At 43.0% G+C, this 15,763-nt stretch overlaps 1 protein-coding gene across 1 annotated transcript in view; it reads right to left on the bottom strand.

The window, feature by feature from the left end:
* LOC108542403 (ferritin heavy chain-like) overlaps positions 1 to 15,763 on the bottom strand; it is an 88,142-nt gene that overhangs the window by 61,070 nt on the left and 11,309 nt on the right. The window contains 1 exon segment of the mRNA XM_017892398.1: positions 7,001 to 7,121. Coding sequence (XP_017747887.1) covers positions 7,001 to 7,121 — 121 coding nt within the window.

The following is a 15,763-nucleotide window of genomic DNA, read 5'->3' as shown; positions in this document are numbered from 1 at the left end:
GAGATGCCAAAGAGGGCTCCTAGGGGTTAGCTTTCACTGATGCCTTCACTCCAGCACAGCCAGGGGGTGGTCTGAGCTGCTGGGATAACTTTTCATTCCAATCTGTCAGAGATTAGCACCTTGTCCAGGGAAAGCTGTGAAAACAGCTTTCCCCAAACAAGCCAGTGTCTGAGCTAGGGAGTTCACCATCATCAGGGCTGACACACAGTTGAATTTCACATTACAGCTGGAAACACATAGAGGGAATTCAGGGAACAAGACAAGAAGCTGGAAGAAGCACTTTTGTTCAATTATACTTTTCTTAAAGATCAATGGATGCTTCAAAGAAGTCCACTGAGGAGGTCGTTGTGTGGCTTTGACAAAAACAGTTGTGCGTCTTGCTTTGGGGAAAGCCAATCTGAACCACCCAAGAGATGCCTTTCCAACTTTTCCATTGTGCATAATGTGATTTGAGGGAAAACAAGTTTACTGTGCCTTTCATTGTAGACACCTGGGTTATGCAGTTAGCTAGGGGACCAAGTTTATCAGATCCAGGCTGGCCTGCTGAGCTCCAGACTTATTCATTTATTCATGCATGCACTCAATAATGTTTATTGAATCCCATCAATGCCTGCTGTGATTCGGTATCAAATTAATAAGACTTGACCATGCCCACGTGGCATTTATAAGCTGACACTGCTGGGTACCCATATTGCAGGGGAACAGGAAATGCTTTCTCAGGGGGAGACACTTGCATCAGGCTTTGAAGAACCAATACCAGTTAGAAAGACAGATGGGGGTGAAGGAAAAGAACTCAGGTTGGCTGATGCCAAAGCCCATGCTCATAACTGCCAAGCTGTATAACCTTGCAGAAGACATTTTCTGTTTTGACAGAGAACATCTCAAGAAGGGATTTTACCAAGAGAACCTCCGTTCCTAAAGCCCCCATCTCCTTGAAAAGTACTAAGACTGTGTATTCCACAAATGGCAAGACGGGGAGGGATAGCGGCGAAAACTGAAACAGTTACTCATGGAGAGATGGAAGCAACCAGGGGAGAGTACAGCATGTTCTGCTGACCTTGGCCAGCAGGAGGCAGTGCAGAGCTCTTGGAGGAGTTGTTAGACTGCACTCTGGGTGGGAAGGTCCATAAGGGGAAAGCACCCTCTGCAGGAAGGCTGCACCCTCTTTTCGTTGTCTTCACAGTGCTTATTACTTTCTTAAGTGTTATTAGTCAGTTTTTATACTCTTATCATTTCTCTCTGCCTCTCCAGGACATAAACTGCACCGGCAAAGGCCATTTCACTCTTGCCTGTTTTGTCCTCTCTTGTGTTCTAAATGCCTGCATTAGGGCCTGGCATGTGCTAATTTCTTAATAAATATTTTAAAAAGTAAGTTAACATTTGTGTGAAGCTATTTGGTATTGAGAAATAGGCATTGTAGAAAAACTAGGGCCTAGGTGTTGCCTTCTCCTGAAACAGCATCTTGATTAAATGGTCTATTCCACTTTTGCAAGGTGGGTAGCAAGCAGCATGGGAAAACCAACCACAGGAGAATTTCTTTGCTGGAAAAATAGATACCCTTTGTGTAATCTGGGCTGAGTCCTGCCAGAGCCAAGGTAGGCTGCCAGTGCCTAGCCAGAAAGCCAAGGCCAAGGACCAGTGGGCAGGGAGGAGTGGGGGAGGTCCCGAAGCATGGCAGCAGAGAGAATGGAAGGCATGGTTACAACATGAGATGCCCACTCCAGTAAGGGCAATGCAGAGACCAGCAGCAGGACAGTCTGAGGCTCAAGACAGACAAGAGTGATAAACGAGAAAGTGCTAAAGCACTTTAGCTTTGGGATGGGCAGGACAACCTCCTGGGACAGTGAGTGTCTGTGCCTGAGAAACTTTGAAGACCACTCTCCCTTGCAGGTGAGCCTGTGTTGACTCTAGGGTGAGATTTCTGATTCAGACTCTTACTGTAATTTTGTGATTTGCTTTTAGTGTTAGCCTCATGGCCTCATTCAATTAGGGGCACCACTTTGTCAACTAGATTTCTATATAACCCAAGAATGAACAGCTAGGAAGAACCGCCTATAAAAAAGTTCCAGTCAGTCAGAGATACATATTGGTCAACCTTTGGAGTACGCTGGGAGCTTGATCTGTGAGAACAAAATGTTCCCTTTAATGGCACTTCAGAGAAGTACGAAGAGTGAGACTGTGACAGCCTTCAAAGCTGAGCAGCCTGGGCCGCATCTGTGGCATGCTGTGGGATCTGCTTCCTGGGACCAGGGTGGCAGAGTCAAAAGAGGCGTTTTCAAATTTTAAACGTAATCGGCCCCAACGTGATGTCAGGTTGCTCTTCAGATTCCTCCCCACCTGCCTTGCATTATTAAAGCCCACCTTGGACTATCTACGGTGATCAACCATTCTGGTTTGCCCAGGACTAAGGAGGGTTCCTGGGACATGAGACTTCCAGTTTCAAAACTGGGAAAGTCTCGGGCAAACCAGGATGAGTTGGTTACTAGATTACCTGCATTGCCAGAGGCTTTTGATCCTTCCTTCTCTCGTTTGGCTGTATTAGTTATTTTTATTATTTATTATTTATTTCTTCCCTGATCCTTCAGCCTCCTTTTACCCTTCTCTTGCTTTCAGACTTCCGTCTCTGATTCATGGAACTGTTCTGTCTCTCCAGGTGTCTCAGGCAGCACACTTTGACACCATCTGGGTTGGTGACTGATGAATGGAATGTGTCTGCTGGGTGCTTAGTTACTGCTGAGGATCTTGCAACTAAATTAGTTTGGGACGCATCAAAACTGCTGCCAACTCAGATGAGGCAAGAAAAGGCTATTTCGTAGTCCTTTTTCCTATGATGTGAGGTCAGGCAGAGGCAGGAAACAGCTTCTCTAAGTGTTTGTGTGGTGCTAAAGTCTAAACCATCATTCACACTGTCAGAGTTCCGGAAAAGCAGGTTGTTAACTGATGCATAAGTAGGGCCAGGCAAATGCAGCCCCACAGAGAAAGCTCAAGTTCTGCCCAATGTTACTGATGGGCCGGCATACCCATTTGCTGACTAAGCAAATTAATGAAATGACAGCAGGCATGTCTGTCTAGTAAATCTTCTTGCTGAGATAAGCAAACATTTAGAAAAGCCATTTAAGGTGCAAGTTGCCAGAGAACATTGCTAGTCTCTGCCCCAAAATGTCATACCCTGGAGAGGATGAAATCTATTTTGCTTTCCCCACCCAGGATGTCAGAATCTTTTCAAAGAAGTCTTTGACCTTGCCCTTCAGGGAAAGGGGAATGATAGTTCTTGCCCTATTTATATGTCAGAAATAAGAGAGAAAGGCAAAGATGTTAGACAGACCCAATAATCTGTGACTGAGAGTTCATTCTGCAAGTCTGGGTTTGAAGGTGGCACTTCCACTGACAAACATGACACCTTAATGAGAACAGAAAAGAACTACAAAATGAAATTCAGCCAGGGTTGGTGGTAGGAGCGGGGTGGACTTTGAAATACACTTTAGGTCTTCCTTTAACAAATTACTCAGAATACCCTATAGTTCTAAATACACCTGAATGTGACACATACCACCTTTTTGTGTCATCTAAGGGTCTTGTCCCCTACATTTCTGACTTAGATATGTGAATAAAAAGGAGTTGGGATTCTTAAGTATTAGTCTTCCTATAAACCCTATTTGAATGCACTTTCTTCCTAAATATATACATTATATATATATATATTATAATATATTATATGAAATTAATTCCTAAGCCCGAAGGAGCTCCTAATTTTAATGTCTTCAAAATCAAAAGCCATCATGTTTGGATGATCAAGTTTCTGTAGGTGGAAATAGCACCTTAAAAAGTGTTATTTTCTTTAATAATAGAAACGTATTTCTTTTCTTTGATAATAGAAACGTAGTTATATTTATGGAAAGCTAGAGAAATGTTGTGGAGATACCTGCTCTCTGTGTCTGTCCCGTATCTCCATGGAATTCTGGAAAGGTGCGTGCCAGTCACCTTGCTCTGCCATCCCTGCCCCAGACATGGCCTGACTCTGCAGGCTCAGATAGGATGGGTGATTGGTCCAGGGGTGGATTGATCCAAGCACAGCCCACTCAGAATCCAGTTGTTTGGGGAGGGGCTTTCACCTCTTTTCTGGGAAATTGCTAGGGTTTCCTGAAGTTATATTGCTGCCACTTACAGGAAGCCTGAATGAAAAAAAGCTGAACAAGCAAAGGGAGCTAAGAGATTGTACCTGGTTGAATGGTCACACACACACACACACACACACACGCACACACACACACATCCATGTCCACCTGGAACCTCAGAACACAAACTTATTTGGAAATAGAGTGTTGGAGCAATGCCTCAACAAGCCAAGGGAAGCCAAAGAATGCTGGCAACAGCCTGAATCTAGGAAGAGGCTGGGAAGGATCCTCCCCTGGAGCCTCCAGAGAAAGTGTGGCTCTACTGACACCTTGATTTTAGGCTTCCAGCCTCCAGAATTGTGAGAATAAATGTCTGGGTTTTGTTGTTGTTTCTATGTTTAAAATTAGTATAAAACATACGTAACACAAAATTTACCATTTGGACTCTTTTCATATGTACAGTTCAGTGCCATTAAGTACAATTACATTGTTGTGCAAAAATTTCTATTGTTTTAAAGCATCCCAAGTTTGTAGTCCTTTGTTACAGCAGCCCAAGGAAACTGACAAAGAGATGTAGCAAGAAAGTCCTAAAGATATTGTTTGAATCCATGGGTCCAATCATGCCTGAATTCCCTTGACTCACTGATAGGAGGCAATAAATGTCATTTATTTGCTTCTATTATTATTATTTTTTGAGTGGGTTTCTGTCACTTCTGTCACATAAAGGAATCCTGACTAGTACAGATGGGGCAGGTTGGTGGCAAATGTTTTTATTGCTGTTCTTTAAATGAAGGTCCTGACACTGCAAGATGAACTCAGGGATGCCTCATTCAGAGTTACACCAGCGCTTTACTCCCACTCTTCTCTCTTGATTCCAGTTCTCTTACTCTGTGAGCCTCCATGCCCACTGTGACATTAACAAGTAATAAAATGTTTTTGGAATGTGAGCCAAGCCCAAAGACACAAATTAAAGAAGAATTTGCAAAGTTGCAGCCTGATTACAAGAAGCCTCATTACCATGTAGGGTAGGGAGATGTAGAAGTGAGGTAACAATCAGTGAATAAGGTGAGAACATCATGTGTCTCAGAGAACTACCCAGGAAGCTCCTCTATGCACACGGCTGCTCCAAGGTAGCCCTAGGTCTTAATTCTATAAGATGGAATTGATGATGCATGGCCAACAATTAATTTCTGTTAAATACCAGCTAGTATTGAAAAATATTTTTAAGTCCAGGATGATCCAAGAAGCATGTACTTATAAATGGCACCAATATTTAGTCAACCAACCGTGTCAGTTGCAACATTTGGATTTAAAGGGACTGGTTGCTTTATATTAATTAACTACAGATTGATTGCTACCTAGATTTGGTGAGATTTCATACAGGTGATTATCCAATAATAGTGCTGTTAAAACTCGTGCCACGATTCCTCTCAGAGGCAAGTGTTATTAAGCAGGAAATGAACAGCTATGCTAAGGCACAGTCAAATGAGGAAAACAAAATGAGGTTTGGATATATGTGGAGGAAGGATGAGGGTCACCACCTGTAGTGAGGTCATGGCACAGGTGGAGGATGAGTGGCCAGAATGGGCTATATCCTATCCTTAGAGACACTGTGGTCTCCCAGATCTGGGTGGGAAGGTGAGATCAGAAATAGGGTAATGGCTAGTCATTAGATCACTACCCAGCAAGACTCGCCTTCAGCCTGTGAACCAAGGGTAATGAATAGTTCCAGCTTTCCACTGAAGCTAGATTGAATGGAACATGGTATGGATACAACCAAGCTCACAGATCGAATGTGGGATATATAGGAAGGGATAGGACAAGACCAGGCTCCACAACTTAAGAGCTGAGTGGCCTCAGGCAAGTCTCTTATCTTTATTATCCTGCGGCTACAAAATGGATACGAACAATAGGTTTTCGCAAGGCTTGAGTATCATAGTGGACGTCAAATGCTTTGTGAATTCTCAGGTCCTAAGCACAGAAAGACTGTTAAGCTTGTTCCTGTGGCCAGGTGGGTTTGCTCTGACCACAGACACAGACTGCCTGTGTTGCCTTGGCTTGCCTCCTGCAGGCATGGCAGTAGGGTGACAGCCCTTGCAGCTGGGTCAACAGCAACTTGGTGAGATTTGTCAAAGCTGCTCTAGATTGATGACTCCCGTCTGCTGTGACTTGGCTCACTTCTCATCACCAACTGTGGTTTCATTCTGTCCTCCCCTGGCTCTGAGCTGGTCCCATTTGGTTTCTGATCCACTCCACCTTGACTTTGGGTTTCTGGCTCTCTCCTCAGGATGGCTGACATACAGCCTGACTCAACTCTGTCCCTTGGATGAGAACCATGTCCAGTGGCCAGCCTCTCACTGATAACCCAGAAGAGCCCTGGACTCTGTTTCTGCCAAGTCCCATCCTATGTATGGACAGACAAGAGCACGTGGAAAGCTCGGCCAGACCTGAACCCTCCTTGCGGCTGGAGAGGTAGCTCATTGTTCATCTCTCTGTGGAGAAACAGAAACTCTGTCTTCTGACATTCACTCCAAAGCCTACCATATGTACAGTAATGACCCCAAGGACACAAGAGGGGAGGTGATGGGAATAGGGGTGGGAGGGGGTGGTGGTGGTGAAGAGGATAGCAACATGGTGGTGGAGTGGGAGGATAAGAGGAAGGTCTCTGGCATCCTGGGGAGTGCCATGACCACCTGTACCTCCAAATGAGTTACCCTGCAGGACTGCAATGAAACTAGGAGGCTAACCCACATTTCCTGACCCAGATTCTGTAGCCAAGAGTATCTGTTCACTTGGCTGAATGAAGGCTCAGAAAATGACATCTATCCTCATGTAAGGGTCTTCAAAGGAAGGCGTGTGTCAAAGCCCCTGGCCCACATTCTCACCTTCCCCAACCAGGTCACACTTCCTGTGTCCTTGTCTTCTCCTCTCCAATTCCTGCAACTCTGCTCCTCCACCCATGGGAAAATGTGAATTTTCATCAGACAGGAAGCCTTGAATCGTCAACTGTGAAATTACCCCCTAAACACCTTCAATGCCTAGTCATATGCACTGTTTAATTTACTTTTAATATTACAGATTTTTTAAAGTGCCACAAAGCTACAGCTCAGCTAAAGATGAGTTTATGTCAACGCTTGTTTAGAGTGGATTTTTGCAAAATTACCTTGAATATCTGAGCAGTTTCTCTCTAGACAGCTGCAGGCTCTGTTGTTTGATGCTGAGCAGTTTGCTGTAAATTAATGCAACATTTTACTCTGCTTTTAGGTAATTCTCTAGTTATTTGATATTTGTATTCACTTGCGGATTTTAAGATCCTTACAAGGAAGGAGAGGAGATCTCAGTTTATATGAACACCTATGATATTGGTGCTATGCAAGGTCATTTACATATCATGATTCCTAATTCTGATCACAACGCAGAGAAGAATTTTATTGTCCACATTTTGCAGATAAGTAACTAAGGCTCAAAAAGGTTAAGCAACTTAACACTTGGCTACATAGTCAACCCAGGTCTGATTGACTCAGGCAGCATTCTTTTTATTGTTTATTTGGTTTGCCTTTTGGTGCCTAAAACACATTACCACACAATAAATGTGGGTCAAATGAATAAATTCAAGATAACTCTTTAACAGTTCTGTCCAACACCCAGTGAATCCCCGGTTCATAGAGCTTTCAATTGCAAGATTCTGCAGGGAGTGCAGGTTTGCCACACCCACCCACAGAAGAATGAAAACTGGGCCCTTATTGAAGGCCCTGGAAGACCCCAAAGTGCTCCTAAATTCTCAGAGTCAATGAATTTCAATTTGATTTTCTATTTTGCAAATTTCTGGTGATTGTAAATCCTGGATAATATATTGGGAAATTCTCACTGAATTTCAAAAAAGGAAAAATATTGTGTGATTGTCAGCCATGAGTTATTAATCAAAACTTGCCCATCACTTGTTTCTTATGCTGAGGGTTCACAGGAGCTGCTACTTAGGTAGAGAAGAGCCAGAGCCTCATCTAAATCTTGAGGAAATTAACTGAGCCCATGGCTGGGCAGTGGAATTGAATCAGGACCAAGGTAAGGATCAGCATCCAGTCTAGGCTAAACTCTATGATTTAATGCCATGTCATCTTTAGATTAGAATTGTTCACTTGTGTGATTTTAATTGGTGTTTGTGTGTCTACAACATATCAGGAGTAAACAAAATGTTCACATGATACTGGCGGCCCCCCAAATATATATTTTAGGCAAAATGTATAGATTAATCAATACATTTGAATTCACAATGCAGGACACTTCTTCTTGAGGCTGAATGGAAGAGCAGTAGAGAGATCTGTAAGATGCAACATTTACCCTCAAGTGCTTTATGGTGTTAGTGGAAGATAAGATGCATTCAAGGGAGCTCCACTAATAAATAGCAGGCTTGCAAATGTCCACGTCTACACTTCAACACAAACACTCCTTACATTTCTGGAGCCCATGACCCACTGCCCATTCTTTTGGAGAATATGAGAGCACAGAAGTGGAGAAAAAGGCAATTAGAAATAGAAAGGCTTAGAAAAGCTTGGATGACCTTGGTTCTGATGTTCACTATGTCTCACCAAGGCTATGCAGTGTCCTCTACCTGGACTCTGTCTCTGGCTGCTGCATCCCCAATCCATGCCCTCTGGTCTGCAGCTGGACTGGATTCATCTCAGCGTTTCTCTGCCTGAAGTGCCTCCATTACCTACAGAATAAAGTCCAAGGTCTTTCATGCCTTGAAGGCTCTCTGTGATTGCTCACAGAGCAGAACCTGAGGCTCTGGCTCCCCTCTACCTAAGGCCAGAAGCTTCACTCAGCTCCCTGGTCCCCAGACACTTCCCTTCTCTGCCATCTAGACTGTGCAGCACCTCAGGCCTCTCTGTCTCTCATGCTTCTGCCAGAGTTTCTTCCTTTCCAATCTTGCTGCCTGGCTGAACTCTAATTCATCTTTCAAGGGCCAGGTGTAGTCCTAGTGCTTTGGGAGCCTGAGGCTGGAGGATCACTGGAGCCCAAGAGTTCGAGACCAACCTCGGCAACATAGTGAGACCTGTCTCTACAAAAATATTTTTAAAAGTTAGGTGTGGTGGCAAATGTCTGTAGCCCCAGCTACTCACAAGGCTGAGGTGGGAGGTTCATTTGAGTCTGGGAGTTTGAGGTTGCAGTAAGCTATGATTGCAACACTGCACTCCAGCCTGAGCAACAGAGTGAGAACCTGTCTCTAAAAAAAAAAAAAAAAAAAAAAAGTTATTTATCTTTTAAAACCTTGCTCAAATGTCACTTTCCCTGGGAAGGTTTTGTGACTACCATCAGGGTAAAAATTTCCTCCTCTGCCTCATCCTGTGCTATCATCATTTATCTGTTCTGGATCTTGAGTTTCCTTAAAGACAGGGCCTAATTGCTGTTTTATTTCCAGTGTCTATTCTAGCACCCAGCACATAGTAAGTTTTTAATAAGTGTTGGGTGAGTTGAATATGATGGTTTAAAAATAAGATTTGTGGACTAGTATAGGCAATGACAACCTTTATAACTTTTTTTCTGTGACCAGAGAATATTCCAATGAACTTTTAGAATTCATTTGAAAGTTGGAAGGCAATTTCAGAAAATATATGAATAGGACAGACTGGTACCCCAAAACTTCAGAGAAAAGACAAATTACCATGGCCTCAGGTTCTTAGAAATGACTTTGTAAGGCAAGGGGACAGAATTCACTTACCATTTATTGAGTGTCTATTGTGTGCTTAACTTTATGCCAGGTGCTTTGTTTAGGAAATGAGTAAAAGATGGTTCCTGAAGAAGATGCCACAGTCTGGTAGATGAGAGACAGTAAGGAGACATGTAATTAAAATACAGTGTGATAAGTGCTCCAAAAGTTGATATTTTAAGTTTGGAGAATTTGACATAAAACATAAAAAAGCCATTGTAATTGTGGAGTTATATTTCCTGCTTAGGACAGATTTAACCTACTCTGCCTAAAATTTATTTTCTTTGGTTTCTTAGCATTAATCATCCTTCAGTCTTGCATGACATTCATTAACCGGGGCCACCATTATTGTTCACAACTGACATGCAGGCTCTGTCATGTCTGACATGCAGGTGAATTCTGATATTCATCAGAGTTGTGAGTATTGACATGAAGAAGCAACCAACCAATCTTAGTTCTGGGATATCATAATGCAGCCCTAGTCCCTTCAGACTTTTGGGGCAGGTGCAGAAGCTCAGAAGATGCCAACAGCTCACCAAGAAAAGACGGAATGGAAAAGAAGGTTACTGACTCCATCTGTCTCATTTGGTAATGTTCCTTCCCCACGTACTCCCTGCTCCAACCATTTGCAATGAATCTACTCCCGTAACCCCACCTCCCTTATCTACTTGTAAAACTGTACTCAAGTTTCAAGACCCAGCCTAAAGAATTTACACATAACCTTGTCAGTGTGGAAAGTCCCCAGATATTTTTGAGCAAATATCTGACTTGATAAAAGTGGTCTTCTGGGAAGAGGACTCTACTATTAGGGAGACTCTACTATTAGGGAGAAGAGTCTAGGTACAAAGTGATGAGAAACTAGAGGAAGACAACAGCAGTTAGGAGCAGAAATGGTATCCATTCTTGTGAATCTTTGGTGACCCAGGAACTACTTTTTGGATATTATTAATTAGACTGGGCTGTCTTTGAGTTACATGACTTCTCCTGTTGTAATTGCTCATTTATTTGTCTCTACCACTAGAATGTAAGTCTCCTAAGGCCAGGCTCAAGTCTATCTTGCTTATTATTGGCTCTTCACACTACGTCTATACCGTGCATGTTCAATACATGTTTATTGGATGGATCATTGCCTATATAGCAGTGTTAAGAGTCCTGGAAAATTCCTCATTTGGAAATCACTTCTAAACTGAAAGAGTAAGCTAATTTTAGAGATGCCCTCAGCCCATCATGCCGTCCCATCTCCATCAGTGAGCTTCAAGCCAGGCCCTCATTAAACCAAAGTAAAGGACAAAGTCAGGCACATTTGGCTTTTGTGTTTTAATTTTCTCTTTAGTGATTTTAGCCTTGCGGTCATTTGGAGATCACAAAGTTTGACAACTTGTCTGCCTGCCTGTTTTGGATGTTAATTATATCTTTGTTTCTAATGACTTTACAATTCCCATCGGGGCATTGGCAGGGTTCTGGCTAAGGGTCAAAGGCACAGGCTGGCAATCAGTGTTATCATCATAATTTATGTCCTGCTTCGACTCTCAGAAAGTTCACTGGTTTCCCGAATACACAAAATCTCCTTACTAGAAAAAGGAAAAGGAAAGAAATCACTTGACTCACATTGATGTCATAGCCAAGTCCCTTCATAGATCTAAGAAAGTGGCATTTTTAAAATACTGTCTTCATCAATTGATATTTCTTAACACTCTACGTCAAGACTGGCTATTCTGTGGCTGTAGAAGCAAATGTCACAGGTTTCAGGAACTGCATAACAAGAATAGCCAACATTTATTGGTTCCTTACTGTGTGCCAGGTCATTTGCAAGCAAAGGCTCATTTAATCATCAAAACAACACTAGGAGATAGGTACTATTATTACTCCCATTTTATAGTTCAGGGCACTGAGGGTAGTTGACTCCGCAAGACCCCTCCCTCTCTCCTGTCTGGGAGTCTCCCTAGGGCCACACATTAATTGGTCAAAATGTGGAAACTTCCCTGGCTGAGGCTCACTCCTACCTGATTAGCTGCTGGAAACAGCCACTTAAGAATACCCTCTTGTTTAGTATAAACACCGGCAGAGAAGCCTCTTTCACAGATCTCTTGATTAGGGTTGCTTGGAATTCTCTAAATGGTCCTTGTGGGAGGCAGAAGCATAATCTACTCTAGGGAGAAAGCACCCCAAAGCATAGGCCCATGGGCATTTGCCTCAATAGAACCAGCAGCTTAATTGGCCTCTTGGTTTCAGAAATTAGGATGTCAGCTGTTAAGGCCTACCTTTAATCTGCTAGGCACTCTGCTTTATCTCATGGATATGACTGCCCTGCACACAGCCCTTGGGGCTTCCTGCCACCTATTAAAATGCCCATATTCTTTCTTTTAAACATTTTAAAACTGTGATATAACACACACAAGAAATTTCATGAGACATACACATTCGGTTGTCAAATAACTCCAAAGCAACCATCTGCATTCCTATGGTAATCCAGGTCAAGCAATAGAGCATTGTGTCTGGAAGATGACCATTAGCATCTGCTGACCTCATAGAGAGAGGCCATTAGGCATTATGAACCCCTTGATGGAAATACCCAACTCCACCTACAAAGCAGTCTTGCAAAAAACGTTAAACCCAAATCTGATGAAGCTCTAGATTGAACTGCAGTTTATACAAACTACAGGGAGCAAAGGCACACATTAAATGTTCTTGAGATGCAATCAGCAAAATCCAAACTTGGCAAATTCTATAGGACAGATGACGTAGTTTCTTCAACAACAACAAAATTGCAAGGAAAAAAAAGGAGGAGAAAACTATTTAAGAGACCCATCAATCTAGTTTGTATCCTGGTTTGAACAAACTAATTATGAAAAATATTTATGAGACAATTGGATACTGATTGGAAATTTGATGATACTGAAGAATTTTTTAGATGTAATAATTATATTGTGCTTATATTAAAATAAAGTCTTTATCTTTTAGAAACACATATTGAAGTACATTCCTATGAAATGATATGCTTTCTGGGATTAGTGCATTCCAAGAACACTATTCACTCTTACCAACACTATGTCATCATCATCTCCTTTTCATTTTCATTATCATCATCACAGTCATCATTGTCTGCTATTTCTCAGTGTCATCGTATGCATGTAAATGAGCTCAGTGTCACACAACAAAAACAGGCATTTCTGGGGAGAAAACGATCTGAGAATCACAGTGAAACAGCAGCTGAATTAAATTAGAAGTGGAGTTATGTAAAAGCAAACATGAAATTTGGGGCAGGGTGACAGAAAACATACCTATACTATTGGAGGGGGTGAGTACACTTAATCTTGGGTCACTGTATTTTGAGAAGAAGGTGCAGCACTTGCAACAATCCTGAGAGGAGACATGGAAAATAGAGGAATGGCTTCTAGCCTTAAGCTTACAAGGGTATTTTCTCTTGGAGAAAGAGGAGACCCTATTAGGAAGGCTGGTAAATAAGAGCAGGAAAGTGAAATGGGGAAATCTAAATTCAGTTTCTTAGCCATAGCCAGTGCCTCTCTATCAACTCAGAAGATTAAAGAGGAAGAAATGGGCCTCATGAAGAGAGAGTTCAATTTGGAGAAAACTGTGCCCATGATCACAACACAGAACAGGCTCTCAAAAGAGGTAATTGAGCCTCCATTGGCTCATATCTTTTAAAATAGAAAAATTCCCCATTTCTCCTACATGAACAGGTGCACTTGGGAACATTTGGCTGGACCAGGAGACTTCCAACTTTAACTCCCATCACTCCTAATGTCTCTTTCCTAGAGCTTACATATCATCCAAAGGGAGGCTTCAGCCTCCCTCCCCTTCTCCCACAGGAGTGCACCTGGAGTTATTTTTATAGGAGCAGGTGTGATTTAGCAGCCACTTGCTGGGTTCACAGATGATCAGCCCAAATCTGAGGCTGCTGGCTGCTGGGGTCTGGCCCTGGGACAGAGCAATTGGCTCACGGAGTCTGGGGGTCATATCATGGTGCTTCTATCATTTAAACCATTATGGACAACTCTACTTTTGACTATCTGAGTGCCACTAAACCCTGGGTTATGCAAGGCAGGTCCCATTGCCTCTCTCCCCACCCACTTTTTATAATGAATTTTGGATTGGAAATTCCCCTATAAATATCTGAGTCTGAACCTTTCATCTTGCAGATAAGCAAACTGAGGCTTAGGGAACTGACCTGTCCAAGGCCACACACTAGTAGGTTCCTGCTGCTACCCAGGCCACTGTTTCAATAGCCAAAGAACAGAAGATTAACTCTTAGGAAGAGCGGAGATCAGCTCAACTTCAACCATAGGCAAAAGATGAATGAGTTTTGGAGAGCTTCACAGTCAATATTTTTTTCCCATAAGTTTGCTGGGCTAAAAAGGAATGGAATGGCCCTATGGGAGTGAAAAACAGAGTTCTGAACTTCTGGGAAGACCACACTGGGCAATTTTCTCCTTCCCCATTACGGAGATGGACTAAACTGGCAAAGGGGTAGGAATTACGTCCACCTCACATCTGCCTCATTAGTTATTTCACTTAACATTCATAGAGAAGGACCTACTAAATGCTGGTCACTGTGCTCAGTGCTGCAGTAAACCCAAAGATACGTAAGTCCCTACCTCAAGCAGCTTACAGGCAGGTGGGACCTATTGCTAGGTGATGGAAGCATGTAGACACCCAGGAAACTAGGCCATCAAGCAGTCCCAGCCTCATCCCTCGGACAACTGGCAAGATTGAGGCAGTGAAGTAAAACCATTTCTGGAGCATGGATATTACATTTTTTCTGCCACTTTCATTAGTTTTATTTTCTCCCCCTTCTTAGAATCTTAAGGCTGAAATGAGCCTGAGAGATCATCTAGCCCAACTGTCTTCATTATGTGGATGAATAAGCTGAAGGAAGGTTGGGGAGGTGCTAAGTTAATTCCCTATGTCAGCGCGAGTCTGGGCTGAAAACACTCCCCATGGTGAGCCCCAGCCTCCCTGCACACTGAACATGAGCTAGGCTATTTCTTTCCTAGTCCTTTTTTTCTGGATCAATGTCACGAGCCAAGACCCAAAGCAAAGCTGGTTTTTAAGCAGAAACCTGCTAAATGTGGACACACTGAATTATTCATATTTGGGGTCATAAATAATGTATTGGGTGTTAATATCGAATTTATAAATGTATCCATAACCATAGAGGTGATTAGTCACTGTTATGTGCTGCTCAGAGGTAACAGATTACCTGGCCCAAGTGTCCTTGACTAGCTCCTGTCCTTGGAGACGGCTCCTCTGCAGAGCACTATGACCTTCCCATCTCTGTTAGTCTGATGTGAAAGAGCAGAGGGCTAGGCTAAAAAAATACCACCACAGAGCCGCGGTGTACTTCCAGCCACTAGCCCTTGACACTGGCTCTTTATTAAGTACTCAGCAGAGTTGCATGAACCCTCCAATGTGCCTCCCATGTGGCAAGACAGAGAGCGACTGCTTGACAGTAAGGCTGCATGTCTGGGAATAGCGCCCCTGGATGCTCAGGCCCCTTCACTCTCCTCTGCCTCACAGTTTTAGAGAAGCTACCTAGATGGCCTCATTTCAGGTTGGCAATTTATAGCAACAGCATTCTCTCCAGCCATCTCTTAGTACCTATTTCACTTCTGTATGAGGAAAATCAGGGAAAGTGCAGGTCATTATCTGAAGGTCAGGCATTGAATTTCATAAGGGCATGATTTGAGGAGATGGTAGTTTCTAAGAGATTGTCCCAGGACTAATGTCCTTCTAGTGGGAAGGAATAAGAATGGAAGATACTGGTCCAAGAAATGGCAAAAGTAATCTAGTTTTTAACTCTGTCCAAGCCAGGAGAAGGGAGGTGGGGCAAGAAGTGGTTGCTAACTATCCGTAATGTGGAAAGATACAGAGAAAGAGAGAAGAGGAAGGAGAAGGAGGGGAGGAGGGGACGAAGAGGAGG

This window comes from Rhinopithecus bieti, unplaced genomic scaffold (genome assembly GCF_001698545.2).
Source record: "Rhinopithecus bieti isolate Rb0 unplaced genomic scaffold, ASM169854v2 scaffold_20892, whole genome shotgun sequence".
NCBI classification, from domain to species: domain Eukaryota; kingdom Metazoa; phylum Chordata; class Mammalia; order Primates; family Cercopithecidae; genus Rhinopithecus; species Rhinopithecus bieti.
Note: the sequence above shows the minus strand (reverse complement) of the source record. Positions and strands in the feature narration are given on the sequence as shown.